The following is a 21,872-nucleotide window of genomic DNA, read 5'->3' on the forward strand; positions in this document are numbered from 1 at the left end:
GAGGTGGTCCATTTCCCTACAGGGTATGGACTTCACGTGGAACATCGCCCTGGCACAGATCACGCCAATGCTGATGGTCTGTCCAGGTTTTTCTGCCTTAGTGATGAGGAACTCCCTGGGGTAGGGTAGTTCTCCCCACATTTCAGCTGGACCTGGCACCTTGGCGTGAGTCTCCCTTCCACTTTTTGCTGATGTGCCTCAGATGTTTTGCTGGTGTTAGCTGCTCAGGGTACTGCGCCACGGCCAAGCCGTGCCGCAGTGCAAGTGCTCCGATTGTAAAGTGTACCTGTAATTGATTTCCATGATGATTGGCTCATTTGATTTACTGTCAGTCCCCAGTAAAGTGCACCAGGAGTGCCAGGGCTTGTAAATTTAAACACTGCTAGTGGGCCTGCAGTGTTGGTTGCGCCACCCACAGAAGCAGCCTCTTAAAATATGTCTAAGGTCTGCCATTGCAGAACCTGCGTGCAGTCTGGTACTGTCATGCTGGCTCGGCAAGTGCACACATTTGCCAGCCTCTAAACCTTCCCTTTACTTCATGTGAGTAACCCCTATGGTAGGCCCTAGGGCAGGGTGCATTGTAAGCATAAGGTAGGACAAGCCCTGATGTGTGTGGCATGTCCTAATAGTGAATTACAACCATTTTCGTTTTTCACTATTGTATGGCTACCTGCTCTCCATAGGCCAGAATGGGCTGCTGGAATTATTACACTATATAATCCCAACAGATTCAGGGAGCATGGTAGAACATCAAGATTAGTATGCCTGAACTCAGAATAATAACATACTTCTTTTAGTAAAGTTTATTTTAATATCCTGTGTTTGCAAATGCTACTTTTAGAAAGTTAGCCTTTGCTTGCCTGTCTATTTCAGCCCGCCTCTGCCAGGATGTGTATCTGCTGTCTGGTTTGTGTGAGTGACAGGGCTGGGGAATTCCAGAGGACAGTCTGGGCTGCCAGGTGGTGAATGGAGGGATTACCCCCAGGCTAGATGGGAGGAGTGCCCCTTGACTCTGAATAGGGCTGTGCTCTGCCATCACAATGCTGGCTCCACCTCCTGCGGAGCGTCTGACGTCCCTGCCCTGCACCCCGAATGGAGAAGGCAGCTTCCTGTAAACAGAGTGCTCCAAAACTGGGTTGAACCAGGCTCAGGCCCCCTGGCCTGCAAAGACAAAAGAAACTGAGTATAAATGTAGGAGCCCTGCTCCTAACAAATCAGATCCTGTTTTCCCACAACGAACCTCTGCCCAACTAGAAGGACCAAGAAGAAGCTGAAGGACTGGCCTGCAGTGGTGCCTTGCTAAGGAAGGAGAGGAGAAACCCAAAGAGGACTTTGCTTTACTGTGCTGAAAACTATCTCCAAGGGCTTGACTGAGCTTATCCCCTGAACGGAACCCCAGAACCAGTGGGTTCCTTGTGTCTTCGCTCGTCTTTCACTTGAGCTGTGTCCTCCTTACCGCCGGAGCTGAGCCCTGTGCACCCCCGCCTCCTCCTAGGGCCGTGACACCCAGGAGCCTGGCCGCCCTTGCCCGCTGAGAGCCCCGCTCTGTCTGAGTCGCTCTCTACCCGTCGGGCCGGGCCGCTTGCTCCCCTGTCACCTGCCTGCTACTGAAGCGCGTTGGGTGCTCCCTCGCCCCTCCCGCCGGAATTCTACTTCGGAGCACGATCTACGCCCCGCACGGCCGCCTGTACGCCTAAACGTACCCTGCCGCCCCGCTTTGCCCTCCAAGTTGTGATACAGGCCGCGCCGCCCTCCTGAAGTGACCCCCAGTACAGTCCGTACTGGAGGCCGTGGGCCGCGCCTGCCTGCCGGGAGCCGCCCGCTGACTGAAAGATCCGAAGATACGCTTGTGCCACGAAGCGCACTGACAGCGTACTACTCATCCCCTGCAAAGAAGGCCGATCGAGGAGTGTGCGCCGCGCCCAGAGAGCAGCACCCTTCAATGTACTATACTTCCCAAGTACGTCACCAACGGGCTCGGGGCCCGCAACGTTCTGATTTCCCCGTAGACACTGTGCGCCTTCATCTGTTCCTGCCTACCAGCGCTGTACGCTGCGTGCGTGAGGCGCGTACCCTGGTAGGAGCCTTCAGTTTGTTCCGGATTACGAGTCACACCGGAGTGGTACGACTCGTACCCCTCAGTGAAATCGACCGCGCCGTACGCAGTGTACCGCGAGGCGCGTGGGCATCAGCAGGGCCTGTTCTTCCAGCCCGAACGAAGCGTGCAGAAGTGCTACGAAGCGCACAGCCCTAACCAACCTTGCATCAGAGCCCTGAAGTATTGCCCTGAGTGTAGTGGAACTGTCTGTTAGGTTGTTGGAACAATATGGAAGCAACCCAAGCTATTTGAAAACTTAAGAGAACACTTGCCATTGCTTTTACATCTTGTGGCCTCATTCTCAGAAACGTTATTTATGGTCTTGTGATAATCCTGCAGAATAAGTATTTGTTACATAAAGTCTACGTATTTTTATAGAAATACCGCCTGGTGTCTATTTGTGGGGGGAATCAGTGATTTTTACTGTGTATGCTTACAAATGCTTAACTGACTTAACGCTCCTGAGTTTAGCCTTGACTGCTCGCGCCATGCAACCTAGAGGGTGAGCAGGGGTTATTCTTAAGGGGTAATTCCCTTGCCCTTACTTAAAGGAGAGGGTCCCTGTTTGCCACAAGTACCTACCTGTGCCAACCAGAGACCCCCAATTCTAACAGGTTGATTCTCTTATGATGTGAATTTTGATTTGATTTTAAAGTGATTTGCTATCTTTGCAGTGGGGGAGAGGTTCTGTCCCCATATTTGCATAACAAGCAGTTTGGCTTTCTCTTTAGTCTTTTATATCATGGCTTTGATTCTGCATGCTCATATTTACTTGCTTCATCATATAAAGCAGCGGTTCTTAACCGGTTTTGGCTCAAAGGTAATGAAATTCTTGACACCTCAATCCATTATCTTATCCTAATATTATATTGGGTAGCATTAAGGACCAGGGGTTCTCTTCTGTTATAAAAGGAAAATGACTAGATCTACGAATTGCTATTTTTCTACAGGTAATTTCTCATTGGAAGAAAGCAAAAGCTTTATCATATATCGCTTGGTGGAATTGCGTGTACCACAGTTACAGACTGGATATTAATAATAATGTTTCTCTTCAGTTAAAAACGAAGCATGAATCATTTGACTTTTTTTTTTGCCTCAGATGTTTTATGCCGTGGTGTCTAGTAATTGTTGTATAGTACTGGAATTTTTTCACCCAGCCTAATATTTGTATCATTTAATGTTTTAACAACCTTAATTTTATCTGTCTTGATTTTTGAGTTCCCATAACATACTATTGAACTTGTAAACTTTTAGACATATGCTCTTGATTTTCTATCTGACAGTCTATGTGTTGTTTTCTTCCATTTCTCCTCTTCTCCTTTCTTTACATTTTTGTTCTTTTTTCTAAAAAAATAGATAATTTTTGTCGAGATATAATGTGTTATAGCGGTGTTTTCTAAACTTTGGGCCCTGAGCCGATTTTTGGTAGGTCGCCGAACCTCAAGCAATAAATAAAGATGCATTTTAATTAAGTTTATCATGACACATTTACTGCGCTTTAAAAGCAGAGGTCAAATGTCAGGTTATGTCTTCTGCTGCTTATGGTTTTTTTGTAAATGGAGACGTGTGTGTGAACTGCTCTCACTTTGCAATCAGAGAAAGAAAAGTAAAGTGAATTATGTGGCAATATTGCTGGGGTTCATGAAGCATGAAAGGAAAGGATAGGATGTCATTTTTTCATAACAGACAACAAAATGTAAATACCTGTGAATGAACTATACACATTCAGCAGTTAGGAAAGCAAAAACGAAGCACATTTTTTGTAATTCCGAAGTGTGATGGAAACAAAGAATGTAATAAGAATCAGAACAAATCAAGCCACTTTATTTGGTGATGCACAAATGATCAATATTCACTGAAACCCGATTTCCACACATTATCATTTGTGTGCAATATAGATTTGTTAAATAGAAATTGTGCTGTCTGTAAATTAAAATATGCTACCCTATGATGCTTTAGTTAAATAAAAAAAATAGTCTGCCTCATGTCCATCAAAGCTAGGTTGGTTGCTAAAGATTGTCATGCTAATAAGTGGGTTGTGGTTCTAAAAAGATTTGGAAGCACTTTGTTACATGATTTTACCAGACGGTATAATTGTTACACTAGCATAACAAAATTTGAGGGGCGGTCCCACCTGCAAACTACATGGAAGGCCATCCCTTGGGACTCAATTAGGAGCTGTCACACCAGGGTACTGTCCTGAGGGGGCCCCATGGAGCTCCGGCTCCCCTCCCCCACACTGCTGGGGCTGTGGGGCCGTTTATTGCGTCACTGAATTGTTGTATTTATGATCTTCTCAAAATTTGCTACCGGCTTGTAATGTTTCAAATATTGAATCATGTTGGCTTCATTTTGGGGAAGAACTACCTGCTGTATTCCTTTTTTTTAACTGTGTCAAATGTATTTCTCAATGCCATGTTAATGAAGCTTTCTAAAGTAAAACAAAAGAGCTGTGTATGACACACCAGCTCACAAATGGCTCCTGAAACGGAGTCTCGCTAAAGTAAAATAACGTGATTGAATCCCTTTATTTTACCTTAGCCAGGCCCAGGGACATATTTACCAAGACGTGACAGAGCACGGTTTTAGCCTTCTTGGCTTGAGGCTGCACGCCGCCACTTCTGAAATGCAGGGCTGCACAGTATTTACAACAATACAGTGCAGCCCTGCATTTCCCCCTGCGCTGGGGCTAATTTCAGCTGACTAGCGCCAACGCAGGCACCCTTGCAGTAGTGCAAGGGTGCCTGCATTGTGGTGAATGCTTGTTTATGTGCAGGAAGGTGTCCCTTCGTACATATAAACAATCTTAAATGGAGATTTCTAACTTCTATGTGCCCTTCTTTGTGCAGCATACTTGGAAGTTGCAACTCGTCATTTGTTAAATGATTGTTTATGTACAGGAAGGGACACATTCCTGTTCATAAACAATCATTCATGGCATTTTGCTGGTTTTATGAGTGCTGGACAATGCAGCACACATAAAAACAGCAAAACAAGGAGAAATAATGCATTTCTCCTCATTGCGCCCTGTTAAGACCAGGTTTTCTCTGGTCTTAATATTGGCGCTGCCCCATATTTATGGCACTATAGTAAGTATGGGACAGTGTGAAAGTCAATGGGTATTGCGGCGGAACGCTCACCGCAACACCCATAGCCCACCCTTTTCACACTAAGTATGACATGAAAGGGTGCCCTATTTACAAGGCAGTATTAAGCCACGTTAAAAGGCTTAACGCTGCCTAGTAAATTAGGCAAATCCCGTATCTAAGTTCTGGAGGCAATAGGGTCTTGTATGCATGCGCCTCAGTTTCAGGAGCCGTTAGTGAACTGGGATGTCATATACAGCTCTTTTCCTATACTTAGAAAGCTTCATTACTGATTCCTGCTTTTACAAACTTTGCATGAGTGGGTGTTTGTGAGACTGGGTGGTGTGTTGAGGCAAGAAGCCTGTTTTAAGTGGCAAGAGACAGCCTTGATAATGAGAGACTATGCATGTCTTTGATCTGGTAGAAGCTCAGTCTGCTAAGTTTGTGAACTGGATTTTGGGAGATTTGACAAGAGATCTTGCATTGCCCAGAACGTTTTCCTGACTCTCAAAGTTTAGAAGAGCTTTAGCCATGTGTTTTCCTATTTGTTTGTGCTTCTAAACATAAATATTTATAAACTATGCGAAAACAATTTAGAATAGCAATAAAAACCTTCATTGTTGGAGGGTGATAGTGAACCTTCTATTTATTGGAGTGGCTATGAATAGTAATATGTGTAGATGTGCTAAATGGCTTGGGGAGAATGTGTAAGGAAGTTCCTCCAAAACTAAAATTGCCTCCATATGGCCCTTTGTCAATAAAGTAGAGAATGAAAAAACATAGTTTCATGAACTTAGTACTTACAATTCGTTGATCAGTATGTCCGGGACCCATATTTTATCAGTGGGAATTGAAACCTGTGTGACATTATCAAAGTCCTGTGGCTCCCAAGTAAGAAATTCGTCTTTCCATATCTGAAAAAACAGATAGCGTGAGAATAGTTCCTGTACACAAAAGCATGCCAAGCTCTGGACAGTTACGACCCTCTATTAGGGTGATTTTGATTGACGTTGTCTTGTGATTCAGAAAATACACTTGGTAAAATCATGAAGCGGTGACATCTGATCTGTGAGGCGCAGTGCTTCATTTGAGCCGGCGGTTTCCGGTGCTCGGCACTGGCACTTAATTGTCAACACCAGTGCTTCTGACAGTCTACCACAAGGTGGGGCTGTCTGGCTAATTTAGAGTTGATCACAACAGTCAATTATTAATGAAATATACATTTAGAATGGCTACTACCTTACACCCAAGCAATTCTTACAGCTTTCGGGCCCTGGAATAGTTCCACTTGTAGGAGTGTGAGGGTTAGTAGGTGCGTTGTTACTATCATGGCAGCATGCTAAGGGAAATGTGGGGTGCAAGCTGAAGTGGCCTCCTGACTAGAGCCCTGGTACTTATTTTTTAAAAATTAAGCACTGGTGATGCGTAGACTAAATTTGGTTTTGTGTTGCATGGTCTATTAATGCTTCTGAGATAAATGGTTTCATAACAAGAGGATTACCTTAACTTCTGTGATTTGTGGATTGCATTTGGATCTGAGATGTATGAATTGGATGTGGGACAGGGATATGTAAATTTCTTTAGGTATCTGATGAGGAATTTGATGACCTCTGTTTCTGTGATACATGGATATTTTTTCTTGAGCATACGTTTGCATTTAAATTTATATCATATTGGTTCCCAACATCGTTTATGTCAATTAACAGTGACTACTTACAAAAAGGTGACCGTGGTGTAACCAGCTGCACTCATAACCATAACTGTTTCCAACACTGAGGGGCCGATTCCGATGTCGGACGGACTCAGGTCCGTCCGACATAGGTCAAGAGCCGTAACCGACCAACCTGCTGTATTAGGTTATGACCCTGCTAGTACGATGCGACCGAACCCTACTGGAGTACTGGAGGATTTGCAGATGGCACACTGGCTCTCCGAGCCTGTCGTAGGCCATCCGGAAATCCGAGTCGGATTCCATTCCGACCGAGCCCATCAGAATGGCTCGGTCAGAAAGAAATCCGTCCGACACGTACCGATTCGGTCGGAAGGGCTCTGAACATAGTTCGGAGCCCTTCCGACCCGAATCGGACCCCGAGTGTATAAATCATAATAAATTAATAATTGAGGCACTGACGCTGCTTGTAACCTTAAAACTGGTTATTTGGTTTTAAAAGGTGCAAGGTAAAGAAAAAATTAATTTTATCTAAATCAGTAAATAAACTGATGAAATAATAACAATTTCTTTCATTTGTTTATATATATATATATATGGTTAAATCAACAGCAACTTCTCGTGCCTGTCTACTGATCATTGTACATTTTCTAATGCTACTTTTTAAGAGAAAAGCTACTTTATTTGTGGAACAAAGCAATTAACCTGCAAGACATCTGTGCAGCCTTTAAGTAGGGGCGATGTTTTCCTCCTCTTGATGTCAAAATGATAATGCACTGAATGGGCTCTTGTGGCTGATGTTGCACTGTCTTACCTGTCGGTACCAAATGTAGGTGGTCAGAACTTGGTTTTTTTCATCCTACAGTGAGTAAGGAGAAAAACAGGAGAAGGGAAGTTGTATTTTCTGTATTTTTAAAAGAATATGCATATAGCGATAAAGGCAAGAACTGCAGCTCTATTACAGGATTTTAAAGACAGTGAAGGGCACATTTGAAAAGTACAGACTTTGTAAAGTTAATCAATGTCACCCATCTTCACTTACGGAAGAGGTATATCACACGGAAATGCTTTTGCAGGACACCTTCATAATAAAGATGACCTCCACCAAGTTTATTTCTCCTGCAGGCATCTGATACCACCCAACTCTTTCTCAATTGCCCTACTTAGGCTTCCAGCTGCTACCGATGGAATTCCCAGCCCAAGCTTTTACACACAGAAGTGTTGACAAGGTTCCATTACTAGTGTGGAAAACTGTTGCATACCAAGTAGACTGGACGATACTCTGCAAGGGAAAAAGAAACGTTAAAGACAGGAAAACAACCGAACCCGAATATAGTAATTTTCTTCTGCAAACCAGCTTTTACCTGTGGTTTACAACTGCAGTTCTTTTTTAACTTTAGCGACTTTGGAATGGTCTCTAAGATTGCAGACTTCAGAAAATGTAACAAAGTTGGGGTATAAATACCGTTTTGTAACTTTACAGACCCCAGCACTCTGAAATAAATGAGGTTGCACTGCATCAAGTTATTGGAAGTAGCGCAAAACATGTCATGCAAGGATTTTCAGGAAATTGCAGGATTCCATATTGTAGAAGGTGGAGGAGATATGGGCGATGGATGGATGGATGGTTGGCTGATGGACTTTGGATGACTAGATAGAATGATGGATCGCTAAGTGGAGGGATAGATAGGTGAATGGAAGGGTGGGTGGGTGGACTGTATGATGGGTGTGGATACATGGATGTGTAGTTGGATGAAGGATGAAAGCACTGATTGGTGGCTGGGTTTGTTTATGGATGGATGGATTGATCAGAGGATGGATGGAATATTTATACGGTGCATATTGACTTGTAGATTTCTTGTTGCTTTTCCGTGAAGCCCAGAATCTAAGTTGATTAATTTAAAAAAAGAGCCTTTCACTGAATGTCCCCTTCACATTCTTCACCTTAAATCTGCCACTTGACTTAACTTGCCCTCTCTGGTGATGGGCTTTTTGTTGTTACTTTAAAGTTATTTGGTTGTTACACGGTACATCTGTTCATTGGGGACGTAGTTTGTCCTTTAACCCCTTCGCCGCAGGGCTAATACCCCCGCGGTGCGGGGGAGAGGGGGGCCGCGCGCAGGGCCGCAGTACTCATGACGAGCCCAGCTCGTCATGCTGCACAGCAGAGCTGTGCTCATGACGAGCTGAGCTCGTCATGACTCCGCCCACTCAATGGAACGCCCCGCACAGGAGGGGTATTAGCCCCACGTCGGCGTTCCATGGCCGTTATGACGAGCTGAGCTCGTCATGAGCACAGCTCTACTGCGCCTCATGACGAGCTGAGCTCGTCATGAGCGTCCAAGAGGTTAAAAAGGAGGGACCGAGCGTGTATGTGAGAAAAACAGTGGAGGACTTAACCTGCTCTCTCCGCTACACTGACAGCCAAGACAGTTCTCACTATTTCAACGTTACCACTTACAGGCATGGATGTACGACATTTTTTGTGCCTTAAGCAAAATTGCAACTTGCTACACTTTTCCTGTGAACAAGTTAGCAATATGTGATCTATCGGCAATATTTTATGGCCTATAGTTGTGCAGCATTTCAACAATAAAAGAAAGGCCCTTTTTATGAGTTCATGTAAGGAGGCGAGCAGCCAGATTAAGCAGTATCTTCGGCTGGTGAATCAGAAATAAAGGAATAACCTTGTAGAATGCATGAATCATAGCCTAACATAGTTTCATTATATAAGATCACCATGCACTTTATAAGTTCTCTTCTAGTCTAACCGGGATAAGACTCCTGCTGTTACTTCTCTGACATGATCCAACAGATAGAAGGGGGAGTATTTCAGAGGATCTTTAAAGAAAAGCAAGAGCCTCTTCATATATATAGTGATCAAGGCTGCAGGACGGCGGCCAAAATGCGTCATATGGACGTTACTAATTTTAAAATAAACAAGCACTTGAGAAGTCTGTGCCCCACGTGTGTGTTCATTCAGAATCGGGAGTTATTGGAGATATATATATATATAATATATATATATATATATTTTTTTTTTTTGGGGGGGGTCCCCGGTGTCCAAGAAAGCTTGTGGAGGGGGCTGCATGCTCCCCTGTCCTTAATTATGCAATCCGGCGTGGAGGATGCGAACCGCTGGGCCAAATAAGGCTTGGGGAGGGGTAGTGCACCCCACCTCTTTATAATTTGGATTTGGCCCAGGAGGATGAGGTCCTTGGGGGTCTGTTAAGGTTTGGAGATGGGGGATGCATGCCCCTCTCCTCTTATAAATTGGAATCTGGCTTAGGGGATAGGGTCACTGGGACCTTTTAAGGCTCAGGAAGGGGAGACCGCAGGCCCTCCTCCCCTTTAATTAAAATATGGCTCCAGTGATTGCGCCCCCAGGGCCACTTTGGGTTGGGGAGTTGGGGTCACTTGCCTCCCTCCCCAATTAGTAAGGTTTTGGCACCTGGGGATGGGGTCTCTAGAGGCTCTTAAGGCTCAGGGAAGGGGGTCATGCGCCCCCTCCACTATAATCAAAGTATGGCCCCAAGGATGGGAACCCCGAGGCTCAACGGGCCTGGGGGAGAAAAGCCCCCCTCCTAATAATAATGTATTTGGTCCTGGGGGTGGATTCTTCAGTCCTCAAAAGGCTCAGGGAAGGGGACCACACGTCCCCCTCCCCTAATAATATATTTTGTTACCCCCGGCGATAGGGTTCCCTGGGGCTAAAATTGGCATGTAAAGGGGAGGCTGCATGCACTCCCTCCCCTTTATAAAAAACAAAGGGATGCGGAGACCCATCCAACCCCATGCCATGCACAGCCCATTTGGGCTTGGGGAGTTGGGGTCCCTGTCTCCCTCCCCAAATAGTATGGTTTTGGCACCTGGGGATGGCGTCTCCAGAGCCATGCGCCCCTCTACTATAATCAAAGTATGGCCCCAAGGATGAGAACCCTTAGGCTCATCAGGGCTGGGGGAAGAAAAGCCCCCCTCCTAATGTTAATGCATTTGGTCCTGGGGGGTGGATTCTTCAGTCCTCAAAAGGCTCAAGAAAGGGGACCACACGTCCCCCTCCTCTAATAAAATATTTTGATACCCCCGGCGATAGGGTACCAGGGGGCCAAAAGTGGCTTGTGGAGGGGAGGCTGCATGCACTCCCTCCCCTTTATAAAAACAAAGGGACGCGGGGACCCATCGAACCCCATGCCGTGCACAGTCCAGAGCGGTGTGCAGCATGGGGTTGGTTGATTGCGAAGGGCTGGCCGCAGGGTCTAACAGCTGGCTATGCTGTGCAACAGGCACTCACCACCAGACGTGCAAGGTGAAAGGCCGTGCACAGCTGGGCTTGGCTTTAAGCATGGAAATAAAATATTACATTATGCCACAAAAAGCCCAAGAAATTCAGTGAAAAACCAAAGGTTAAAGTGACGTTAAAGTTGGTCAGTGCCATTATAACGTTTTGATCTTTAAAAAAATATGAATTCACCAGTTACCTTTAACAGAGCTAACAATAGCTTGTGCCCCTTACATGCACTGCTTATGACCTCACATGTTACCTCACTCATGACATGTCTATGACATCATTTATAACATCACTGGTTACATCTCAAATGACATCATTGATGACATCATCCAATGAGTGTGTTTGTTTTATACTTTGCATAGTGGCAGGAAAGTATCATCCTAGTTCCCTACCTAATTTTAAACAATCTTTTTGAAGCTAACAGGTGTAACTGCTCACCAAATGTTTATGCCCCTATTGGCTCGTAGATGTGTAGAGGTATTGAACACTTTATGCATGGTTGTGTAGAGTACGAACACGGTGTGTAGGTGCCAGTTGATGGCTTGCACCCACGTTTTTTGTTTTGGAAAAAAATATTGTAATAGTACGATGACTGTAAGTAGTAAATACTAATTTTTGTAAGCACCCTTGAGTATTTGAGGGAGTTGTCTCAGTATGATAATTTCTATAAAGGAGAGATGACTGCGTGCACCAGGTATTTACCCATGAACATGTGCTTCCAAAGCCACCAAAGCTGATCCATCTATAACGTTTCCAGTAGAGTATTAATGGTGTGGGTAGTATGGCATTTAGCACCTTCAGGTCTTGAGTGTTTACAGCCTTTTTTTGGAGATAGTTTGCATTAAGTGACCACTGCTGTTAGTAGATAGTGTTTCATAATCTGTAATATATTGCTCATGAAAGTCTGGCTGCGTACAGACTGTGCGGGGTAGAATCTCTGAATAGGGTAAACACTGCTTATAGTACCCACTTTTTTACTGACATCCGCTTCATTTCTAACAAAAGGTCGCTATCTGTGAAGGGCTTGAGATGGGCTAAAGGCTGTCTATAATAGGGCACAACTTATGTAGAAAGGCTTGAGTATCTGGAGGAAGTTGGTTTTCTCTGAACAGTTGTGGGCAGATTGAACACTGTGTGCAGTAGGGTTTTCTCATCTATGGGTGACTGATTGTCAACTTGCCAATGAAGTGTATCGTAGCAGTTCAATTTTGCACATAACAGAAGCTTGCTTCACCTAAGGGGGTTGTATGTGTACTGCCATTATTGATGCTTCATCTTATTGTGAGCTATTTTCTACTTAACTTCGTAACCTCTATTGCCATACTTCTTTATGTAATGAACATAAAAGCAGCTTGGATGATGCCATCACTGATGTAATTTGAGATGTCATCAATGATGTCATAAATGATGTCATAGAACATGTCATGAGTGATGTAATATGTGAGGTCATCAGCAGTGCATGGCGGGGGTTCAAGTTCTAGTTGATTCTGCAAACTATAACTGGTTAATTTTGGCTTTGTTTTGAGTTGCAAAGGTTACCTAAATATAATGTTGTTGTAACCTTTGTTTTTTTAGTGAAAAAAAAATACATAAATATATGTATATCAGCCACAAAGGGATCCCATAAAGTTCCGTCCGATCAACAACGAGTGCACATCGTAGGGGCCAGATGCTGGCCCCGAATTCAATTTATTTTGCAAAGGACGCAGAACTCCAGAGCAGAGTTTTAAGAGATTTTATTCGCAACTCGCAACCATATATATCTCGTCCAGTTGAAGGCATCAGCCGAAACGCGTCGACCGTCCTTTTGTTTTGCACATGTGTAGAGAAGAAAAAATAAAATACCTTAAAGGAAATTGCCGTGCTGTGGATTCTCTGTGTGCTGTGGATGCTCTGTGGGGACCTGCCGAGTTGGTTTGAAAAAAAATATATATATATATATTTAAATGAATAATGCTCCTTCCGGGACCAAGGACCCGAGAGAGGTGGTGCGTACGCCAGCAGAGAATGTCAGTAATCAAATCCACTCACAAACAACCAAAGACGCACTCTCAGGACACAAATGTGTTGCAGTACTTGTTGAGTTTCATCTATCATCTCACTACGCCTTTTGACTGTCAAGCAGTTTTGATCACATGACATGGTCAGTGACATTACGGATGACATCTCAAATTACATCTCTGAAGACATTATCCACTGAGTGTAAAAGCTTCAAAACGCGTCTGCGACTTAAAGATATATATTAAGCTACTGCATAAGTTAAATTGCTAAGCTTTCTGTACTACTAATGAGTGATAGTATTTCTAACATATGTAATCTGAGGGGAAATAACCATTACAACACAGTCATTACAATGCACTACCTTTACAACACAGCTGTTACAACGCAACTGCCTTTACATCGCATAGCATTACAACGCATGTCACTACAACGCTTGCCAGTACACGCATACCATTACAACGCATGCCATTACAACACATTATAAGGTAAGTAATGGGGATTTTTTAGTTTTAGGGTGGGTATGGGTTTTGGGGTACATGGGCATAGTATTTTTACCCCTACACTATCCAACACTTACCCTACTGTTGCACTCACTAGAGTGGGAATAGTAATTTTTACCCCTACACTAATCACCACTTACCCCACTGTTGCCTCAAAAGTATTATGCGTTGTAATGGTATGTGTTGTAATGGTATGCGTTGTAATGGTAGCTTCTAAAAATGCGTTGTAATGGCATGTGTTGTAAAATCATGCGTTGTATTGGTGGTTGCGATGTAAAACCCGCTTTGTAAAGGCATGTGTTGTAAATGTTTGCTTTTTAACGTCATATATTCATAATCTGAGTGGGTGTGAGTGTCTGAATCTGTGTGTGAGTGGCTGTCTGAGTGACTGTATGGGTGTGTAAGTGGGTGAATATTTGGGTGTGTGAGAGGCTGTATGGGTGAGTGAGTGACTGCATGGCTGGGTGAGTGTGTGTGTGAGGCTGTATCAGTGACTACGTGGCTGTGTGAGTGGGTCTATGAATGGGTGAGTGGGTGTGTGAGTGGCTGTATTGGTGGGTGAGTGGGTGTATGAGTAGCTGTATGGGATACTAAGTGGCTGTGTTAGGAGTTGTTTTGTGAGTTGGTGTGTAAGTGGCTGTTTTGGAGAGTGATCGTGTGAGTGGCTGTATGGGTGAGTGAGCAGGTGTGTAAGAGGCTGTATGGGTGTGTGAATAGGTATGTAAGTGTTTGTGTGGGTGCTTGAGTAGTTGGATGGGTGGGTGAATGGCTGCGTTGAGATGCTGTATGGGTGAGTGACTGGCTATGTGAGTGGCTGTTTGGTTGAATAAGGGTTGTGCGAGCAGCTGTATGGTAAATGGGTGGCTGTGTGAGTTGAATGAGTGGCTATGTGAGTGCCTGTATGTGTGAGCGAGTAGGTGTGTGATTGGCTCTATGGATGAGTGAGTGAGTGTGTGAGTGGTTGTATGGGTCTGTGGATGGGTATGTGAGTGGTTATGTGGGCGTGAGAGTGGATGTATGAGAGTTTGTAGGGAGTCTGAGGGGGTCTGTGGATAATGTAATCACTGACATCATCAGTGATGTTATTTGAGATGTCATCAGTGATGTCACTGCCCATGTCAAGAGAGATGTAAAATGTGGGATCATAAGCAGTGCATTGCGTGGCGTAAATTATAGAGTAGGTGTGTGAGTAACTGTATCAGTGACTGAATCAGTTTGTGAGTGGCTGTATGGGTCTATAAGTGGGTGCGTAAGTACCTTTATGTTTGCATGACTGGATGTGTGATGGCTGTATTTTCAGTGAGTAGGTGCATGATTGGCTGCATATCTTATCCGAGTTAGTGGTCGTATAAGTGGCTGTATGAGTGAGCTGATGTGTGAGAGGCTTTATGGATCAGGGAGTAGGTGTGAGAGTCTTTGTATGGGGCTGCAAATTGTTATTTCAGTGGTTGTGTGTGAGCGGGTTTATGAGATGTATAGGAGTGTAAGTAGGTGTTTAAGTGGTTCTGTGGATGATGTCCTCAGTGATGTAATTTGAGATGTCATCAGTGATGTCACTAACAATGTCATGAGTGATGGAATATGTGAGGTCATAAGCAGTGCGTTACAGGTGCGTAAGGTATAGTTAGCTCACATAACTATAACTGCTACATTTCTCTGGCTTTGTACGAGTGAAATCTGAGCCTAACTATTAGGTCCCTGTAATCTTGTATAAAGAGAGAGAGAGAGATAGATATATAATATATAGATATAGATAGAGATATATAATATTTAGATAGATACATATATAGATATATTACCTACTGACGGTCGCCAGTAGGTAGTTATAGTTAGGACCTAGTTTCCATAGGAAATCTGCAACATTCTAATTGGAATAACTTTGGCGCCAATCGACGAATCTTCGCGAAATTCTCCAAGAGAATGGCCTGCTCTGCTCCACTCCTTCCCTGAAATTTTCGGGGTGATTCGTGAAGCGGGGGCTGAGAAAAAAGGGGGTCCCAAAATGTGTTTTCCCCATGCAATTTTCCATAGCGACCTTTAGACACGGCTACAGCCCAAACTGCTGACCGGAATTACACCAAATTTGGCAAAAAGGTAGAGTTTGGTTCGCAGATTACGCTTTTTGTTAAATGGTGTAAATCCGTTCAGTAGTTCCTAAGAAAATCAAGAGTAAAATCATAGATATATCTAGAGATGAAGTACCGTACTCTGTACTGTACTCTGTACCTTCCCGAGCACTAGCTTCATGCTAATTGGCTGTCAACACTCCAAACCAGGAAGTGTTGGCAGCCATCTTGTGCCTCGGTAGAACCGAGGCACAAGAAACCAGTGAAACTGATGAAGCAAAGCTTCGCATATTTTGCGACTTGCTGTACTCATGAACCTCGTTTATGTGTAACAAGGTAATAAGTGTACGTCTTACTAACGTTTATATTAAGTTTGAATAAGGATTAAGAAGCTTGCACATGTGTTTTACTAAAATAATTTACTCGAGTCATTTAAAATGTCTGCCGCTTGTATTTAGTTACTGCGCATGCGTCAGCCACACTCACGTGTCCTGACGTGTCTGCAGAGTTGGAGGGAAAATTATGCACATGCGTAATACATAGCTTGGCCCATAACGTGGTACTGCTCGTGCCACTGCTCTTGTGTATGTTTATATGTAGCTAACATTTAGACTGCATAAGAATATTTTATGATGATAAGTTGAAAGTACAACCCTGTGATGTGATTTCATAATGTTATCTCCATGTATTAATTTGTTTTCGCTTGCTTTTCATGTACCGCGGGGAATGGGGGTCCAAACTGAACTGAGAGCCATTTTGGAGGGTACTTGTGCGCAGACTCGCCGAAAGTCATCTCGGCATTGAATAGCTGCCAAAGAAGGTTGATACCAGAAGCAAGCCTGGGAAAGCAGCACCTTCGCCCGCAACGTCACGATATTGTTCTAATATGTTGCAAAAATGTATTCTTTGCCTGTATTCTGCGCAGTTTTCTCATGGGAACCCCAATCTTGCTAGGCGGTACCCAAATATGCTAATGAAGCATCTAAATAGCATGTTATGATTGGTGTGTTACCCAAATCCTACCTTAGGACCAATCCAAATTGAGGGATTCTGACACTTTGCAACATTGGGGGGTGGTACACCGTCCCAAAAGAGTATATCTACCCTGGGTTCACCTAGGGAATTTGTCCGACTTGTCTGGTTTAGCTGACCTGTCACTGACCCATCGTACTCAATAGGTGACTGAAGATACAGAGCGCTGCGGAGCACTCTGTCCGAATTTGACCATAGACTAAGGTTTTACTGAACCTTAAAGTGCTGGCGAAGCACTTTGCTGGGAGTTCGCTGACCCAATCGGGGTCTTGATCGATAGCTGCAGAGAGGGTGGAGCGCAGGCGTTGCTTCCAAACTGCGGGTGCGGTCCTGTCCTGAGCGGTCCTGTCCTGAGGGTTTGCTGTCCTGTCCTGAGGGTCCTGTCCTGATTCCTATTCCGAGGGTATCCTGTCCTGTTTTGGGTGTCCATTCTGTACCTGCTGTCCTTTGAGGGGTATCCTTCCTTGAGGGTTTCCTGTCTTTAACTGACCCGTGGCCAGGGTTTGGTTTCCACACCAGTCTAGGTAAATACTGCTCTAAATTCTTTAAACTTGCACCTTTCTATTTTTCTGACTTTGCTTTAATAAAGATACACCTTGCATATGGTGATTTTTCCATGCTTTTGCCGCAACACTTGAAACGTAAAGTCATTTGCATATTTTCTTGATATGTTCCCATGTTACCCTACCTTTTAGAAATCATATTTTGCATTGCATTTTGTCATTTTCTGATTTGGTCTAGAACGGCCTTACTTAAACTGTCTCAAGAATTGTTGCCTTGAATGCATAGCATATTTTCTTTGCATCTCACATTTGCATTTTAAATGATTACCCTGTCTTTATTTCTCTATAGTTACATAATTTACATTATCTTGGTTATTGATTGCCTTATTCTTGTGTATCTTATGCATGAAGAAAACGAACTTTAGATAAAGCTTTTAAAACTTCCAGTTGTCCGTGGTCATTTTACAACAGTATTGAAAGTCATTTGAATTTGCATTTGCTGCCTTTCCTTTTACAGCTAGGCCCCTGATCCGTTGAGGTCCTAGGTACCCGTGTCGGTGGATGGTAAGTCGGGTACACTGAGAAATAACGGTAGGGAACACACAAGTGGTAGCAGCCCGTGAAGTCGCCCTGTCAATGAGTAGTGTGAATTGAAAGTATATGGGCCCTGAAGCCGGAAACGGCGAAATCATTGGCCGGGTGACCTCGCGCGCTCTATCAGTTTTCTGGTAGATCAGAGGATGGTTAGGGACTAGCTAAAGGTTAGGTAGGACTAGTTCGGCTAGTTAAGTCGGTAGCTGCTAGTATATTGATGCTGCTAGAAGAGCGGCTGTTCTAAGAGAGCTGATCATTCTCTTGTGAATACGCTGCTTTGGAATTCATGAATTGTTGTATTGTTATTATTCTTGTTCTTATATTGTTATATGTACTAATCCATGCATTTGTAAACCGTATCGTTTCTTGTTGTCCGAACTCCCCGGGGAATTGAAAGGGCAAGTGGTGAATAGAATCCATTGTCCTGAGGTCACAGGCTTAAGGAAAGTTAGGTGCAGGTTAGGATAACCGGGAAGCACTAACTAGGGTTTTTTTCTGAATACATGTGTGAATAAATGTTAGTAACGAGGTTCATTGGCAAAATTCCCATAGTGGCGTAACCTAGTAAGGGTCACATCGGAAGAGTAGCAGGTTCCTCGGAGCTTGGGTGAAAGCAAAGGGGTCCGCTGAGAAACCTTAGACTCGGATATATCCCAGAGAAGTGGATGAGTTTAGGGGAATAACAGGTTCACCGATGCTAGAGTGAAGGGTAGGCGGAAGAGATCTACTCGCAGCGCGTGAAAAGTAAATGGAAGTAGTTTACTTGCAGTAAAATAAATCTTTCTGTCTAGACACTTGAGCACTGTGGCGAATGTGTATTCGTTGTTAAATAACCAAGCACTGAGCACTTTAGAAAGAAAGAAAGTTTCCGTTACCTTGTGAAGGGAGGGAGTCAGCCGCGAAGCGTCTCTGACGTCACTCCGTGCCGCGCTGGGATTGGTAGAAACAGCGGGCGGGTAGCGGGACTGGAATTGTAAAGGAGGGGTGAAGCGCCGAGGAGTGAGAACTGTCTCACGAAGGGGCCGCGCACCCATTGGTCGAAACTATTTGAACGCGTGCACCACATTGGTCGCACAGAATTGCAAGGCGCGTTCTGATTGGAGGTAGCTTTGTAAACAAAGTTAAGCGTAGAAATCGTATGTGGCACTCGTATTGTCCAGAGACTAGACCCGATCCGAGAAACCAAGGGTTTGAAAGGGATCAGTGGAAAGCCAATAGATACGATATTATGTACGGAGGAAAGAGAAAGATGTCCCTTGTAAGTAGGGTAAAGAATTATTTCAAAACGGACAAACCGATTAAATCTAGAGAGGGCGTTATTGTCCCGCCACCGAATACTCCCGCCTCATTCATGATGTTTGACCGAGGGTACAATACCTGTGTGTGGTTGGAGAATTGGGTGAAGTACACAAAAGATGACGGAGTATTGCCTTTTCCGTTAGATGGTACTTTCAATGGTAGAATTTTATTTAATTTGAGAACCCGAATGAATGAATTACATCCCAGACCGAGATTAACGCAGTATGAGGCATTAGAGGAATGGGAGATTGAGGCTTTTGAAAGAGAGAAACCCCGGATGGACAAAGGTCTGACCAAGTGGTACCCCAGGCTGAAACAAGAGACCAGGGATAAAAGGATGAAACAGTGGAGACAGAGTATGATTGTTGAGGGTCTGTTTCCCATGATGCCCGCAGGTAACCCTTCGGCGGGAGAGAAAAAGACAGAAAAGAGTAAGCATTGGGGAGCCCCTGGGGAGTCAGACGATGAATTTTTAGATGACATTTTTACGAGAAGTCCGCCACCTTATAATGAGGGAGCCCGACCTTCCAGTGCAGGAGAAATTGCCCAACGTCCATCTCTTAAGGAGGAGGATAGATCCCTATGTAGGGGGGCAGGGGGCCAGGTATTGCCCTATTACGAGAAGCCCGAACCCCCAGAAGTGAGGGCTATATATCCTAAAATGCCCGTGAGCCCGGAAGAAAAATATTCCCGTGAAAAGCTCTTTTTCCCCAGACCTCTTTATGAAAACGAAGAAAAGCCAGTAAGTTCAGGAGTGCCCTTTTTGCAGCCTCCATATGGGGAGGAGCGCAGGTCATTCAGCACAGGAACTTTGTTCCCGAAACCAAATTATGGTGGGGGACCAAGTGAAACGCATCCTACTGCCCCGAGTTTTACGCCTCAACTGACCCCACAGATAGTGCCTGAACGAACATTAGGAAGAATACTGGAAGAGAGGGAGCAAGAAGTTCTGGCTAGACAGAGATCAGAAATAATTCAGAAAATCTCCCAGTTAAATACCAGTCCTGAAGCTTTGACTATTCCGGTAACAATCGGACCAGTGGTTCCGTTGTACGGGAACAGTCAAGGAAGTCTAAACCCTCCGGTCATGAACCCAGTGATGGCCCCGCCGAGGCAAGAACCCCTACTGATAGACGATCAGTCCAGTGAGTGTGAGTCTGAAGTTGCGTTCTTGGACCTGCCAAGCAAACAGATCGGAAAGGGAATGCCGAAGCGGCAGAACCCTTTTGATGCGAAAGAAATTAAATTAGAATCAACGTCAGGTACTAGGAGTGTCTCTCTGGTAACTCCGGAGGAAATTGAAAACTGGAGTCGTGAATTAGAAAAACAGACTCCGCAAACGAAACCTTTAGACCTCTACAAACTGAGAGTAGAAATAGAGGAATTAATGGCAGGAAATGTGGGATTAGACAGATTGAACACCTACTCTGAGGAAGAGTTGCTGTTCATGTGTAAAAGCCTTACCCGGAATACTAGAGTGCTCCACGAGAAACTGACAGACACCGCAGCCAGTATGGGGATAGATATTTCCAGATCCAAGCCCTTGCAGAAACCATACCGAGCTGAGTTCTCAGACAAAGATTTAGAGAACTTGAATGTGTCAGGGAGGAAGTTACAGATTAAAGAGTTGCTTGCAGTTTTGCAAAAATGGGGAGACGTGGAAAGATGGAAAACGAGGTGGGCGCGAAAGAAAGATGAGGCCCGATCCAGACAAACAACCCCTGAGTTCCCTCTGAGAGAAGTAGATAAGCCCGAAACGTTATGCCCCATGCGGGAAGTACCGGGTGGGAGGTATGTGCACGTTCCATGGTCCAGACAGGACGATTTCCCGAAACTGCGCGAGAAACCGGTCGAATGGTACCGGCAAGTGGAAAGGTTCGTAAAGATACAGAAATGCCTGTGGAAAGACCTGGATGGGTTTTTCGACATTGTGGTCCCGGTCGATCTATGGACCGAGTGTAAAATAGCCATAGACTGGCCTAGTGAGGAGTACACAAGAGATAAAGAAACAGGGGAGCCTTCGAAGGAAGTTATGAGAAAATATGAGCAGGTAATTCAGCACTTGAAAAAAAAGGTGCCCGCAAAAGAAACTGATTGGACCAGGATAGATAGAACAACGCAGGAAAGGGATGAGACAGTGCACTCCTATTACGAAAGGCTGTTGCAGGTGTTCAAAACCTACAGTGGTATAGATAACATCGAGATGAAGGATATGACGCACTTTATTTACAGGTTTGTAAACGGTTTAAGACCTGAAATTTGTCAGTGGATAAAGGATAACAAAATCTGTTGGCACTCCAAAAAGGTAGACGAGGTCCTGCGGTACGCAAAGTACTGCGAGGACTAGATGGCAGAAAAGAAAAAGGCTCTCAAGGAAAAGGTAATGTGGGCTCAGGTGAAGCTCGCAGAACAGCAGGAAAAGCAGTTGAGTAATATGGTCAAAAATGCTAAGAACGAAGGTCCTGGGGGAGGGGGAGGAGGCAAGCCCCGGCCCAAAATGAGCAGGGAAGAGGCTATGAAGAAATTTCCCTGCCATCAGTGCGGCGAAATTGGACACTGGCGCAACGAGTGTCCTTATTTGCCTGACGATAACCCCAAAACACCTGATTTAACTCCACAGACGCAGAAAGAAAGACCAAGAAAGACTCAACCACAGGTAAAAACAGTTCAGGTGCCCCGAGCACCAAAGCAAGTATACAGGGGAAAACAGGCAGAGGGTGATGAGATAGAAGTTTG

General features: G+C 44.5%; 1 protein-coding gene across 1 annotated transcript in view; it reads right to left on the reverse strand.

Moving 5' to 3' along the window:
• HTR3A (5-hydroxytryptamine receptor 3A) overlaps positions 1 to 21,872 on the reverse strand; it is a 114,668-nt gene that overhangs the window by 35,586 nt on the left and 57,210 nt on the right. Inside the window, exons 3-4 of the mRNA XM_078683971.1 lie at positions 7,668 to 7,712; positions 5,989 to 6,098 (exon numbers count right to left, since the gene is read on the reverse strand). Of these exons, the coding sequence (XP_078540097.1) occupies positions 5,989 to 6,098; positions 7,668 to 7,712 (155 nt within the window). The remainder of the gene's footprint in view (positions 1 to 5,988; positions 6,099 to 7,667; positions 7,713 to 21,872) is intronic.

Source organism: Lissotriton helveticus, chromosome 3_1, assembly GCF_964261635.1.
Source record: "Lissotriton helveticus chromosome 3_1, aLisHel1.1, whole genome shotgun sequence".
Lineage (NCBI taxonomy): Eukaryota > Metazoa > Chordata > Amphibia > Caudata > Salamandridae > Lissotriton > Lissotriton helveticus.